Here is a 15,743-nt window from a genome sequence, read left to right as displayed (position 1 = left end):
GATCCTGTTGCCAGCAGGAATCACTGTAACATAAAAAACCTAGCTAAACTTTCTCTAAGCAGCTCTTTAGGAGAGCCACCTAGATTGCACCCTTCTCGGCCGGGCACAAAAATCTAACTGGAGTCTGGAGGAGGGTCATAGGGGGAGGAGCCAGTGCACACCACCTGATCGGAAAAGCTTTACTTTTTGTGCCCTGTCTCCTGCGGAGCCGCTATTCCCCATGGTCCTTTCAGGAACCCCAGCATCCACTAGGACGATAGAGAAAAAGAGGTAGTAAGGCTAGAGCTAGGTACATACTATGCAATTATCTGTCCAATCTGGCTGGTTGGAATGAAAATCTGGTAATGTATGGGAGGAATGCTAGATACACACTATAAAATTATCTGCCAATCTTTCTGGTTGGAACGAAAATCTGGTAATGTATGGGAGCAAATGTCAATCAACCATTTGCTCTCAAAAGTCAGAAAATGGGCAAAAATGGTTGATTGGATAAATTGGTTAAATCAAATCAATTTAACCAATTTGTCTGAACGTCCATTTTTGCCTGTTTTTTTAATGTTTGGGAGCATGTGGTTAATTGTCATTTGCTCCCATACATTACCAGATTTTCGTTCCAACCAGAAAAATTGTACAGATGATCTTATAAGCCTTTCACTGACTTCAAAATCCCAGGTTATTGTATGTGAACTTGCGGAACCCAGGATTTTGGTCAGTGTAAATGCAACATACCCGGGACTAAAGGTACACATTAGGCGATGTGCTCTATGAGCGATGTCGCCTAGTGTGTTCCCTTCCGGGGAGGTTGGCAGCAGTGCGTACACATTGAGCGATATGACAATGATTTTGCTCAGTGATGTTACGCCGCTGCTGGGATTTGCATGCAGCTTTTGGACGATAGTCCAAATTGAGCTGGATGCATGGCTGACAGTGAGGGTTGTTAATGGCCCGCAGGTGCTCGGAGGTGGCATACACTCTGGCCAATATAGGAACGGCAAAATGAGCTATGTCATTTACTATTATCACTAGCGTGATATTACTATTTACTGTTCTCGCCTAGTGTGTATGCACCTTAACTTCCAGGTCCCTGACCCTGCTTCCGACGAGGGTCACGGAACTGAGACCCGGAAAATTGGCAGGTTGATATACCTGGCAATTTCCTGGGTTGCAGTGGAAAGGTGGTATTATATGGGTCTATTTACTAATCCTTGGATAGAGATAAAGTACCAGCCAACCAGCTACTCATACCTCTTTCACAACGCAAAAATAACCCGGTATCGAACTGGTATATTGCTGGGTCACAGTGTGGTGTGAAAGGGGCCATGGACGAATTCCGGGGTCCCCTGACCTGGTAATTCAACCTGGGAATAAAGAAGTGTTATTCCCAGGTTAAATACTAGGTCAGGTGCAGTGTGAACGGGTTGCTGGGTCGATGCGACCCGGGACCCTTTCACTGCATAGGGAGAGGCAGCGCGGCTATGATGTCATCTCCCAGCAACGCCTCCGCCCTCTATGCGGACTCCGCCTCCGGATGGTAACCCGACCCGGCATACGGCCGGGTCCCACCCGGGAAGGACACATTTCCAATTCCCAGGTGGGACCCGGCATTGCGATGTGAAAGTGGTAACACTGTCATTTTTCAAACCCAGCCTGTAACATGGCAGTTAGGAGCTGATTGGCTGGTACTTTATCTCTCTCTAGAAGGTTAAGTAAATAGACCCCATAGTGTGTATCCAGCGAAAAGTGACAATGGATAATTTGCTCCCAAACACTGGAAAATGGACAAAAATGGTTTAGATAAATTGTTTAAATCAAACATATTTTACCAATTTTTCTGAACGAATAGGGAGCTAAACACAGTTAAAATGTTGCAAATGGTTTGCCTGCCAGAGGGACAAGGTAACAAAGCACATCAAACACAAAGCCAATCACAGTCCAACAATCAGCTGGTGGTTGAAAAAGATTCTTGGTATCAAAATGTGTCAAGTGGACTGGGACTACGGACAGTGCCTACACTGGAGAGGACACTAGCTGATTGCTGGACTGAGATTAGTTTGTGTTTGATGTGCCTTGTTACCTTATCCCTCTGACATGCGAGCCATTTGCAGCATTATTACTGAGTTTGTACAATATAGCAGTAGATGCTTTTTTTTTTGTTCTTTCCCATCTTTGGGTGGGATTCAAATGATATATCACGCCCAATTTCCTTTTTAAAATGATCTCCATTATCGCACATATTGCGCCCATAGTAATCAGATTTAGCTGTGTAAAGGGTTGGGTGCCTTGCTACTCCGGGGGTAGCGAGCAGAAATGATACCATGCACTTGAGGGCAGAAACAGAACGGGTGTGGAAAGGGGTGAAAATAATTGAATCCCGCCCTTTGTTTGTGAGAAAGAGGTGGATAAAGTTACAAAACTGATAAGTTCTTAACTTATACCCATTTTACACCAAAGTCCTAGGATTTGGAACGCTGGGTTACACTCCTTTCACACCACCGTGCCAACCCACATTTTTTCCCAGGCCAGCGTTGTGCACACTACCTCTGTGTGCAGTGGCACTTTTCTGCTGGTGCTTGGAGATTACATAATTTCCAATCGCCAGGAAATTTGGATCTCACCATGCTGTAAACGTTCTCATTTATACTGCTACTTAACCGGATCCTTCCCCGAACCAACCCTGAAAGCTTCCAGGGTTGCTTTCCTGGGTCACTGGATCTGTTTATTGGGGGGGGGGGGGGGGGGTTGGACCCTTTTACACTAGCAGCGACCAGGTTAACACAGCAATAACCGGGTCAAAAGCTTGGTGTAAAAGTGGCATGAAGTAAAAGTATTTATTCCACCTACTGGTTGGTGTTGCACATTTGGATTTATCTATTAGGCTACTAGAATCTGGGAACACTTGATTTGTGGACACCTAATGCCCCCATACATTACTGCGACTTGTCTGAGGCACAAGTCGGATCTGATTTTCCTTGAACTCACCTGGCAGCTCCCTGGGAGTGCTTCCATCCGATTTGGTACTTGATGTGCCATTTTTACATGCGATTTATCGCATGTTGCTGTCACTGTGTGTGTGGGTGGGTGCGTGGGAGGGTCCAGAGAAAGGCCACTCAAGTGAAGACATCCAAGAAATCGTATGCGATATATCGCAGGTGCTAAGAAAGTAGCCGCGATGTGCATCTGATGGCTGCGATTCCAATTTATCCTATGCACAGCACATCTGACCACCAACGGTCACCACGGGACCGCGCATTGGATCGATGTCAAACACCTGCGATTTGGCCAGTTTTCACCTTATTTCCCAACCCGATCTGTCGGAATCGGGTGAAAAGAGGCCATATCACACAAGCGTGTGACCAGCTTTAGGCTCCTTTTCAGAATAGGACGCAAATGTCCGCAATTGCGAACAATCGATTTTTGGCCTTTTGCATCGGCTTTAGCGCTTGTATACGGCCATTCTCATAGCGATTGCATCTCGGAAGGATGTGATTGTTATGTAACAACTGCGGGCGCCTCGTCTGGAAAATGGAGGCCTGTCTGGACCGTTTTCAGGGGAGCTGCGTTGCAAAGAAAAAGATGGTAGTGCAACTGCATATGCAGCTGTGTATGCAGGGGGTCAACCTTATTTTCCCGTTCTGTGATCGCAATTGAAATGTGATCGCATCACTGGCGGTGATTAGCATGCTGCGCGGCTCCCAGCATGCCAGTGCTAGCAGTTGCAGGTTTGCTTTTTTAGCAAAACTGCAAGTGAAGCTGTATAAGGTCCTTATTCTTTTTTTTCTTCTGGAATCACAGGGTTGTATTTTAGCTACTGTATTGCATAATAGTTTGTATATTTTAGATATATACAAACAGTGCCAATAGAGAAAATTTGTCATTTTTGGTGTACATCAAATCTGGGATAATTTAGTGCTGCCCTAATTTTATAATGCGGCTGCAGTGAAAGAGTGCACCGAAATTCTTATAGTTTATATTTTATGGTAAATAGCCTCTGCCTGCCCCACCTGTCTCTGATGGGATTTATTGATTGTAAACTTCTGAATTTTTTCTTCATTTAACATTTTTTTTTTACATTTAACATAACTTGCCCACTGTACATATACTGTGTCCCTGATAACCAACATCCAAAACCCAGCTCCTTATTGTATCTAGATTTAGGTTCCGAGTTCATGCAACTATTTCACTCAACTCGACATCAAAATAGCTGGCCGAATAAGAAGCTAACTTCAGCCTCCTCGTTCACAAGTTTCATGGTGTGAGGAATATTGTTCCCGCCATGATGAGCACCTCAGCCCGATACAGCTACAATACAAGATGCCGCCAACACACAGCCAGCTTCTCCCAGCTCTACAACTGGTACGGGGGCGTGTGCTCTCCTCCTCCTTCTCCCCAACGGTTTCATGGCTAGAGTGGAACTATGGCGCACACAATAGGTCTGCAGGCATGTGTATAGGTGGCAGAGGTGAGAGCGTGAATCCACGGCAGCAGCAGGCAGGAATATCTCCCACAAGATGGCGCCAGTGGCGGAGACAGGAAACGTTCCGGGCTCTTTGTCTGTGCAGCAGGCGTGTGCGTTCTCTCCTCGCCCCTAGGCGGCCTCCCACATCACTACCGCTGGGCGGAGCTCACTTGCTGCCTTTATCTGCTGAGAAGGCGTCGCTGGGCCGGGCACAGACACACAATCGGATTCGGGTGACACTATTTTTTGGCGGTCAGGCGCAACATCCTCATCATGGAGTCCGAAACGAAATACCTCCCCGAGCTGATGGCGGAGAAGGACAGCCTGGACCCGTCTTTCACACACGCCATGAGCCTGCTGGCTAGCGGTCAGTCACGCGGGAGGGTGTGGGGGCACCCGGGCCCATGATGAGGCCGGTGTAAAGGGTGGGGGGCAGGGGCACATGGTGTGCGGGTAGCTGGAAAGCGGTGCCTGTGAGGCACGAGTAATTAGATGGCCACGGGAGGGAGTCGGCGCGATGCGTGCAGGGCTCGGATGCTGGTGGGGGAGGGGGCTTGGTGGGATCCGCGTGTATACGCGGTGGCTGTGGAGCTGGGCCGAGGTTAATGGCGGCGCATCAGCCATAGGCGCTCGGGGATGCATGGTTCGATCCGTGCTCCACACCGGGCGGGTACTTCTATAGAGGATCGGTGCGGTGCCGGCTTCACGCTGTGCGGACATCGGGGAGGGGGTAGGGTGCTCTCACAATCCGGTATCTTCCGCCGCCGGTCTGTTCCCCGCACTCGCTAATACAGGCCGGTCCTACCGAGCGCTGAATATTGTTCTCGCCACAGCCGGCTGCTGCTGATCCCTCTTATGCCGCCTCTGCCATTGCAGCGTTCGTGTGCGTGCTCATACATGGGGGTGTAACTTCTACTCCTGAAGTGCGGCCGTCCGGTGCTGTCCCGCTGTAGGGTGCCCCATGTATAGGCATAAACCCGCCCCCGGGTGGCCGCTGCTTTGTACGGGACACGCTAGCAGCACACCATTAGGTCCAGTTCTGGAGGGAAGGTCCCATTTCCCCCCAAACTGTGCCGTGCCTTATATAGTGTGGGGGCATCAGAAGGATGTCTGAGCCCAAGCAATCCAATTGGAGAGGTGCCAAAACAGTGGAGAAGAGAGTACCATTGTTGGTAGTAGGAAGATTTTTTTTTTGCCACGCCAAAGTCTATGGGGCTATCTGACACCAGTTTCTGCATGTTTACAATTCAATTGAAAAATGCTTATATGAGCAGCTGTCCTGCTTAAGGGGCCTAAACCAGTTCTGAAATAGAATAGTTTTGGGGCATTTATCTATTTAATAGGTTTGTAGGACGAAAGAAGCAAAATGCAGTATAAAGTGTGTTTTTAGATGTGTGCTGGTCCTTTCATTTTGTCCCTGGTGGTTTTCAAGCTTGCTGTTCCACATACACAAATTCCCAGGCTTTTCATCTCATGGCCTCTTACCTAAAAAGATCAGGGTTGTCTGTTGATAATGGGAGGTCCAGTGAATACCTTCCTAGGACAGCACTACTAGCTCTTATTTAAAAAGCTAAGAGTAGACTGTGTGAATTGTGCCATTGGCATAGCTGGGATCTTACCACTTTGAATTTCTTTTAGGAAGTGGGTATTGGTTAGTGCATTTGGTACCAGTCACAACAAATACAAAAGTGAATTTTGTCATATCACAAACTAGAACTTTGTTTTTTGTGTGTATTACTGAGGTGTGAGGGTTTTTGGTTTTTTTAATAATATATATATATATATATATATATATATATATATATAATTTATTAGAACTAGTATTTTTGAACGGTTATTTGCTGGGTAGTGTGGCAGATGCTGTTGTTGCAAGTTAATTTCTCACCTGGCCACAAACTTGTCCTGTCTGTCTCAGTAGTAGGGAATTGGTTGGGTCTGTATAGTAAAATGGACTTCTAGATCAATGGAATATCAGTCTTTTTGCTATGCACTTGATATTTTACATTGTGAATGCGAAGGTTTAATCTTTATCTTTATTTTTATTTTTTTCTGTGAATTATGGGTGTCATGTTAATAGTCCTCTAGTCAGAGTAGCAGTGGCTTTTCCAAGTATTCCTCACTAAACATTTTAAATATTGATCTAAGCACAACTGCTCTGCACACAAGGCATCTTTGTTCTGTGTATGAGAAGCTGGTAGAGCCCCCCTTGGTGATCCCCTCCCTCTGCTAGCAACTGTTCTTTGTCTGAGAACTGGGAGCATGTGTGGTTTTCATGTCTCCCGTGTTACGTTGTTCATTCATAGGAATGGTTTTAAAATGACTATGTATATCTATCGAATTTCAACTGCATCAGATTTAAGAATCCTAATGTCACGTTATACTGAGGTAGATCCTCCTTTTATTTATTTTTTGGGGGGAGGGGGGATTCCCAGTGAAATATAAGCACTCCAAGATGTATTAAAATGTCCTGGTTAAGGTCTGTGAGAGAGTAATGTTACTAATACCCCTTTCACGCCGCACAAATAACTTGGTATGGACCTGGCATATTGCCAGGTCGGCGTGCGGTGTGAAAGTGCCATAGCCGAAATCACAGGTCGCCTGACCTGGCAATTCAACCCGGGAATTAAGCAGTGTTATTCCCAGGTTGAATATCTGGTCAATGGCAGCGTAAATTGGCTCCCGGGTCGATGGGATCCGTTCACTATGACAAGGAGAGGTGGCGCGGAGATGAGCTCATCTCCCAGCGCCGGCTCTGCCCCCCACCGCTATAGTAACCCGCCCAGCATATTGCTTGGTCGGGGAAGCCAGCAGCAGCATCCAATGCTGGATCCCCCACGGGAAGGACCCGTTACCAATTCCCGGGTGGGATCCAGCATTGGCGGTGTGAAAGGGGTATAAGTGGCCCTGAACTTTCTGGCTTTAACTTTTCGGTGCTAATGTTCAATTAGATGTGCAGAGTCCTGTTTACAGTCTGTAAACTAGACTTAAAGATAGACTACACCCCTTATTTATGTGCTTACATGCACCCTGTTCTGTTTTAAAGTAGTTGATTTGTTGTATTGAAGGTTGCTGAATGGAATTTGATATTAGTTTCCTTATGGTTTTGTGTACCCATCCTTATTGGGCTATCTGTGTTGCTAAAATATTAACGTGGAAGCTTTGTCTTCATGTGCAGTTATAGTAAGCCGGTTTATACTAGTCAATCTTAAGTTTGCTGTACAGTTTAGTCACTTGCTACCATGCTGTGAGGCCTTGCTTTTACATTAATTGGTTTTCTAGCTGGCAGATGGGCCCTGGATGCTTTGTGGTTTTCAGTGTTAGATTATCCTAAGGGCTGTGTGGGCACTTTAGTTTTGTGGTTACATAAAGCTGGCTGCTGTTTTGCTTTGGTCCTAAATATACACACTAGTTACAGAAAAGAATCCGAATCTCCTCCAAGAATAGTTCCATCCACTTTACCTATTTGCTGCAACAGTTTGTCCCCAGATTTGATTTTCAGAAGCCATATTGTTCCAGCTTACTTTTTTACTAAATCTTTTTGTACTATTGCCTTTAATTCTAGGCATTGGTGTGCCATAATATTTCTCAGTCTAGGGGTATATTCAATTAGCAGCGATAACGGACTTTTCGCGCGAAACGCAATTACAGCCTATTAAATTTTCCTGGAAAATTTATCTGTGATCATTTTTTCACTAATTTCACTTCACCTACTCTGAAGCAGGTGAAAAGTTGGGAAAAGTCACTATTTTAAGGTAAAAATGTTTGGATATGGGCCCTCATTCCGAGTTGTTCGCTCGGTAAATTTCATCGCATCGCAGCGATTTTCCGCTTAGTGCGCATGCGCAATGTCCGCACTGCGACTGCGCCAAGTAAATTTGCTATGAAGTTAGGATTTTTACTCACGGCTTTTTCTTCGCTCAGGCGATCGTAGTGTGATTGACAGGAAATGGGTGTTTCTGGGCGGAAACAGGCCGTTTTATGGGCGTGTGGGAAAAAACGCTACCGTTTCCGGAAAAAACGCAGGAGTGGCTGGAGAAACGGGGGAGTGTCTGGGCGAACGCTGGGTGTGTTTGTGACGTCAAACCAGGAACGACAAGCACTGAACTGATCGCAGATGCCGAGTAAGTCTGAAGCTACTCTGAAACTGCTAAGAAGTTTGTAATCGCAATATTGCGAATACGTCGTTCGCAATTTTAAGATGCTAAGATTCACTCCCAGTAGGCGGCGGCTTAGCGTGAGTAACTCTGCTAAAATCGCCTTGTGAGCGAACAACTCTGAATGACCTCCATGGTACAGAACTCCTGGGACACCCCCCTTAATGACTAATTAGGCACGTTGAGGTTTTTAATTGGCCAATAATGACATGTCATTTTTGGGGTGAAAATGTAAAAAGTGATGGAAATTGGGGTTCAAGGTATGGGACAGGTATATTGGGGTGCTTTGAGTGGGACAGGTGTTTTTAGGCTTGCAGATGGGAGTAATCGGTCTGTTTCCACTTTTTTTTTTAAAGTACCCTAAAATGACCCAAATATATACTTATACCCATTTTCATGTACCCCAAATTTAATGAGCATTTATTTTGCTCAAAAAAACTTGCTTTCTATCATTTTTTTGCATTTTTTTTTAAAAAATGCATTAAACAGCCATTTTACACAACGTGAGTCCCCAAAAACTCTCATGTGATCTCTAATACACTTCTCTTCTGTTTTCCTGTTAGTTTAGCATTTTTTTGAGGTACAGGCTGATTTCCCCATTTTCACCTGCACTTTTCAATGCAAGAATTTTCAGGTGAAACCCGTTTGGAATTAAATAGGTCGAAAAACGGAGCGTTTTCGCTGCAATTTTTGCCCGATTGCCGCAAAAAAATTTTCGGGTGAAAAATTGCCACGAATTTGCGGATAATTGAATACCCTAGTAAGATCTTCCCTAATGTTTCATTTACAGCACCAGAGAAAAACCTCTTAAGCACTTTTCTTAATGAGCTGTTTGTACATTAATTTTATAGCGTGGTCTTGAGGCTTGAATGAAATCCCACTTTCTTTTTCATCCACTAGGGGTCACTGGAGTACTCTTGGGATATGGACGGCTTCTGTAGGAAACAAGGCACTGAATATTTAAATTTAGAACACTCCACCCCTCCATATCCCAGAGTACCCCAGTGTTTTTTCTGTGCTCGAAGTAGCAACAGGTCTGTGGCTTGGTCCACAATTCTTTTGAATATTTTTATTTTTTCTAGTGAATGTTTTTCTTTTTTCATACACATCCCTTTCCCCCTTCCAAAAGGGCAGGGTCAGGGATATTGCAAGCTGCTATTAGCAGCTGTGTGGTGTCGGTCCTCACTGAATGAGCACCCTCACAGCCATACAGATCTCCTGCACAGGCTGACCGGCGCTTGCAGAGAAGCCCCGTCGGAGCCTCACCACAGCAGCAGGAGTCACGGTATGTTGAACGGGGCGGTCAACTCCCGCTGCCGCCCCGCTGTGTGGGGACATTGTTTGCTTTACCGCTGACGCCGGGATCCCTCTACAGACCGCCCGCCACCGCTGCTCCGGCCGCTGCTCAGAGCGCTTCAAGACGCTCTCCCCGCTGTCGGTCCCAGCGCGTCCCGCTACCCGGCTCCCGCTGGCGGCCCTGCTCGCTGCCTACCCGCACTGCATCCGCAACGGAGCATATGGGGGGGGGGGGGGCATTACAAACTGCTAGCAGAGGGTGCAATCAGCGGCATGAGGGGGGATAACCTGCAGCAACAGCAGTATGCTAGGCTGCAGGGTTAATTACACAGGATTTTCATATAGATGTCAGTTTAAAGGCTGGTAACCTGCACTATGATTATATGTGTAAGCATGGCAGCCATTTTAACCATGCTCCCTGTGTCTTCCTGCTGTGATTCCAGAACGTTCCAGTACTACATCTCTACTCCACCGGAGGCGCAGGGGTGTTAGTGGGAATTTGGCATCACATTTCATAGTACTGGCCACGTGTACTGCACTTGGCCCGATATATATATATATATATATATATATATATATATATATATATATATATATATATATATATATATATATATATATATATATGAGACACCTTCGTACTATTTTACTGAGTCGGGCAAGTGTCTGTTTTTTGTGTATTGTATTGTCTGTCGCCATAATGAGTAAGGCACCAGCGAAAATTAAAAAGCATCATTGCAAATTCTGTAGCAGTGTGTTACCGGATGGATCTACCACATGTACAGTATGTTTTGTGGATTCGGTTCCGAATACAATTTCTGCTCCGGTTTTAAAGCCAATTTCCTCCCCGGACCCTCCATGGGAAATGCTAGCCAATGTGCTGGCTGGGTTGCAATCAGAATTGACCGCCGCTCGACAAGAGCGGGAAACGGCAAGATCTGAGTCTAGGGTGAGACCGCCAGAACTACCGGAGGCGTCTCAGCCTTGCGAAAGGTCCAAATCCATTTTGGGTAGACGGGATAAATTTCATATGTCTTATGATTTACCAGTTTCTGCTATGTTGCATTCTGACGATTCCATGCCAGACCTGATGAGGGTGAAGTGGAGTCAGATAGTGAGGATTTTAACAGCTCAGGTATTGATAATCTCATCAGAGCAGTGCGTCAGTCTCTCAAGTTTACAGAAACTGAGGAGCCTCTCACAAATGATCAGGTCGTATTTACTAAACGACAGAGAACTCCAATGTGTTTTCCTGTTTTGGAGTCTCTTAATAAGATGTTAGTAGAAACACGACAGACTCCAGATAAACTGTTTTCTATACCTCGCAGATTTAAGTCTAGTTACCAGTTTCCAGACTCGGTGACATGTACATGGGAGAATCCACCAATAGTTGATTCGTCAGTATCGAAGCTTACAAAGAAATTAACCATACCAGTGCCAGCGGCTACTACGCTTAAAGACCCTTCATATCGCAAAATAGAAACTATGCTAAAGTCCATGTATTTAGCAGCAGGAGTGCCTGGTTGGTATCTGGGTTACTAAGGCGCTCATAGTATGGATAACAGAACTCAAGTCTGCCCTACATGACGAACACCTTATACTTCTTGCTGATCAAATGTGTGAGGCTGCGGAGTATCTCTGTACAGCTTCTACTGACGTCTGTCAGCTCACTTCTCGTATTTCATCGTCGCTAGTTACGGCACGACGAGCACTCTGGCTGCGTTCTTGGCAAGCGGAGGTAGAGGTCAAACGAGGTATAGAGGCGTTGCCTTACGATGGCAAGAAGTTGTTTGGTCCTGAATTGGACGCATGGATTTCTGAGGCTACGGGAGGAAAGTCGGTTTTCTTACCATTGCCTCCACCGGTACCAAGAAGGAGGTACTCTGGACCTTCGTTCAAATCCTTTAGACCTCAGTCCAGAGGAACAGCCACGCCTGGTAGATGTGGACGTGGTTTCCAACAAACCAACACAAGTCGTCAGGACGCTAAGGTTACCGACAAGCCAGTGGCATGACGGGCTACCAGCCCATCTCGGTTCTCCGATTGTGGGAGCACGCCTTTAGACGTTCCATTTGGCGTGGTTCCAGACATCCGCGGATGGGTGGATCCGCAATTTATTGTTAAGAGGTTACAAAATAGAGTTTGACTGTCTTCCGCCACTGCGGTTTTTCAAGACAGGACTGCCTCTGTCGGACGACAAGAGGGCGGTTCTGCAAATTGCCATTCAGTCCCTACTGGATTCAGCAGTTTTGATTCCGGTCCCTGTACACCAACAGGGTCAGGGTTATTATTCCAGTCTGTTTGTGGTACCGAAGCCGGATGGCTGTCAGGCCAATATTGAACTTAAAGGGTCTCAATCGCTACGTAAATTATTACTACAGATTCAAGATGGAATCTCTGCGCTCAGTGATTGCAAGTTTAGAGCCAAAGGAATTCATGATTGCGCTAGATCTCAAGGATGCGTACTTACACATTCCGATTTGGCAGCCTCATCAGGGGTTCTTGCGGTTTGCAATACGCCAAAACCATTACCAGTTTCAGGCTCTACCGTTTGGCCTATCGTCAGCGCCTCGGGTATTCAACAAAGTGATGTCTGTGATGATAGCTCATCTCAGATCCCTGGGAGTGACAATAGTTCCGTATTTAGACGATCTGCTCATCAAAGCCCCGTCTCAACAGATGCTTCTCCAACATGCGCTGCAGACGTCCAATGTACTAGTTCACAACGGTTGGATTGTCAACTTCAAAAAATCACATCTCATTCCGTCTCAACGCCTTCAATTCCTAGGTATGATTCTCGATACGGTAAATCAAAGAATTTACCTACCACAACAAAAAGTACAGATTATTTGCCATCTAGTACAACTAGTGCTCAAGCCACGCACTGTCTCGGTACATTTGTGCATTCGCCTCTTAGGAACAATGGTGGCAGCTTTCGAAGCGCTTCAGTTCGGAAGATTTCACTCACGTCCTTTTCAACTGGATGTGCTCGCATCTGCAGATTCACCACAGGGTGAGGTTGTCGCCAAGGGCAAGGGTGTCTCTACTCTGGTGGCTCAAGGAACACAATTTAACCGCAGGGAAACTATTCGGCGTCTGGAATTGGAAAATTCTAACGACGGACGTGAGTCTCAGAGGTTGGGGAGCTGTAGTTCAAAATTGTCAACTCCAGGGTCTCTGGGCGGATCATGAAAGATTGCTGTCTATAAATGTCCTGGAACTCAGCGCAATTTACAATGCGCTACGACAAGCAGTACACATGCTTCGGTCTCTGACTGTCCAGGTGCAGTCAGACAATGCGACGGCAGTCGCATACATCAACAAACAAGGAGGAACAAGAAGCCGCATGGCAATGCGGGAAGTAGCTCGAATCCTCAATTGGGCAGAATATCACCAGGTGATATTGTCGACAGTGTTCATTCCGGGAGTGGACAACTGGGAGGCGGATTATCTCAGCCGTCGGGATTTTCATCCAGGAGAATGGGCATTAAATCCAGAGGTGTTTCACATGTTGGTTCACAGGTGGGGTTACCCTCAGGTGGACCTGATGGCGTCTCGCCACAATCACCAAACACTCCAGTATGTGTCCAGAACGAGAGATCCAAAGGCAGTGGCGGTGGATGCTCTCACAATTGCGTGGCCATACAGCCTAGTGTATCTGTTTCCACCGTTTCCGCTGCTCCCTCTAGTGCTAAAACGGATCAAAAGAGAGTCCGTCACAGCCATACTAGTGGTGCCTGATTGGCCTCGAAGAGCTTGGTTCTCGGATCTCCATGGACTACTCGCAGACGATCCTTGGCCGCTCCCTCTACGTCCGGACTTGTCACAACAGGGTCCGTTCCTTTACCCCGATTTAGCGCTGCTGCGTTTCACGGGGTGGCTGAGACTGCCCTCTTGAGAAGAGAGGGCATTCCGGAATCTGTTATACCAACCATGTTACGTGCTAGGAAGCCAGTTACGGCAGCTCATTATTACAGAATTTGGCGTGCCTATATAGGTTGGTGTGAAGCTCGGAAGTTTCCGACATCAGCTTTCAAGTTATCCCGTCTTTTGTTATTTCTCCAGACGAGGTTAGATGGACTGCGTTTATCTACACTAAAGGTGCAGGTATCTGCGTTGTCAATTTATTTTCAAAGAAGATTGGCTCTATTGCCGTCGGTACACACTTTTCTGCAAGGTGTTCTCAGAGTACAGCCTCCATTCATTCCACCTACAGCTCCATGGGACTTGAATCTGATTTCTTACAGTCTTCATATTTTGAACCCTTACAGCAAGTGGATATAAAGTTTCTCACTTGGAAAACAATTTTTCTTCTAGCCTTAGCTTCAGCAAGGCGTGTTTCAGATTTAGGTGCCTTGTCATGCAAGCCACCGTATTTGGTGTTTCATGATGACAGAGCGGAACTTCGGACGAATCCCGCTTTCTTACCAAAGGTAGTGTCCTCTTTTCACATCAATCAACCAATAGTAGTTCCTGTGTTAACAGCACATTCTGGAACTCTGGATGTGGTACGCGCTTTACGCGTTTATGTATCCTGGACGTCTACAGTTCGTAAGATGGATACGTTGTTTGTTCTCTCTGATGCTGCCAAGATAGGTTGGCCAGCGTCTAAGCAGACCTTATCCAGATGGATAAAACTGACCATACGTCAGGCTTACCTTAATGCTAGGTTACAGCCGCCTACATCAGTAACAGCTCATTCCACACGTTCTGTGGGAACTTCATGGGCAGCTGGTCGTGGAGCTTCTACGAAGCAGCTTTGCCGTGCGGCTACATGGTCTTCAGTGCACATGTTTGCGCTTTTACAAGTTTGATACGTTTGCGGCATCAGCATCTAGCTTTGGCTGCCTAGTGTTACAGGTGCCAAACAGCTCTCCCGTCCACGTGGGAAGCTTTGGTACGTCCCAAGAGTACTCCAGTGACCCCTAGTGGATGAAAAAGAAAATAGGATTTTGGTACTTACCAGGTAAATCCTTTTCTTTGAATCCATAGGGGGCACTGGACGCCCACCCAGAGCAGTTTTACCTGGTTTGTGGTAAGTTCAGGGGATCTTATGGTAACACACTCTCACCGACTGGTTTAAATTATCAAGTGCTGGTTATGGTGTCAACTGTTTAGTTGTCAGTAACGTTGTGTCAACTTCGTTGTTGTCCGTTATGTTATATGTAATACTCCATTGTCAACCTCTCTATAGCTCCTGTTCGGCTCAGTAAAAAACACTGAGGTACTCTGGGATATGGAGGGGGTAGAGTGTTCTAAATTTAAATATTCAGTGCCCTGTTTCCTATGGAAGCCGTCCATATCCCAAGAGTACTCCAGTGCCCCCTATGGATTCAAAGAAAAGGATTTTGGTACTTACCAGGTAAATCCATTTTCTCCTACGTCCTAGTGGATGCTGGGGATTCCGTAAGGACCATGGGGAATAGACTGGCTCTGCAGGAGACATGGGCACTTTAAGAAAGAATTTGGATTCTGGTGTGCTCTGGCTCCTCCCTCTATGTCCCTCCTCCAGACCTCAGTTTGAATCTGTGCCAGGACGAGCTGGGTGCTGTTTAGTGAGCTCTCCTGAGCTTGCTATAAGAAAGTATTTTGTTAGGTTTTTTATTTTCAGGGAGCTCTGCTGGCAACAGACTCCCTGCATCGTGGGACTGAGGGGAGAGAAGCAGCCCTACTCTCTGCAGATGGGTCCTGCATCTTAGGCTACTGGACACCATTGGCTCCAGAGGGATCGTACACAGGATCTCGCCCTTTGTCGTCCGATCCCGGAGCCGCGCCGCCGTCCCACTCGCAGAGCCGGAAGACAAAAGCTGGGTGAAAGAAGCAAGAAGACTTCGAAA

At 46.4% G+C, this 15,743-nt stretch overlaps 1 protein-coding gene across 3 annotated transcripts in view; it reads left to right on the top strand.

Annotated features, from left to right (window-relative positions):
- Positions 1 to 4,572: 4,572 nt before the first annotated feature.
- Positions 4,573 to 15,743, top strand: part of KHDRBS1 (KH RNA binding domain containing, signal transduction associated 1) — a 40,189-nt gene continuing 29,018 nt past the window's right edge. The window contains exon 1 of one of the 3 annotated variants that reach the window (XM_063954252.1): positions 4,573 to 4,823. In XM_063954252.1, the coding sequence (XP_063810322.1) occupies positions 4,730 to 4,823 (94 nt within the window). In that variant the 5' untranslated portion in view covers positions 4,573 to 4,729. The remainder of the gene's footprint in view (positions 4,824 to 15,743) is intronic. The other 2 variants (XM_063954251.1, XM_063954253.1) reach the window with 2 other exon arrangements.

Source organism: Pseudophryne corroboree, chromosome 2 (genome assembly GCF_028390025.1).
Source record: "Pseudophryne corroboree isolate aPseCor3 chromosome 2, aPseCor3.hap2, whole genome shotgun sequence".
Taxonomy (NCBI): Eukaryota; Metazoa; Chordata; class Amphibia; order Anura; family Myobatrachidae; genus Pseudophryne; species Pseudophryne corroboree.
This window is presented reverse-complemented; position numbering and strand designations above follow the sequence as displayed.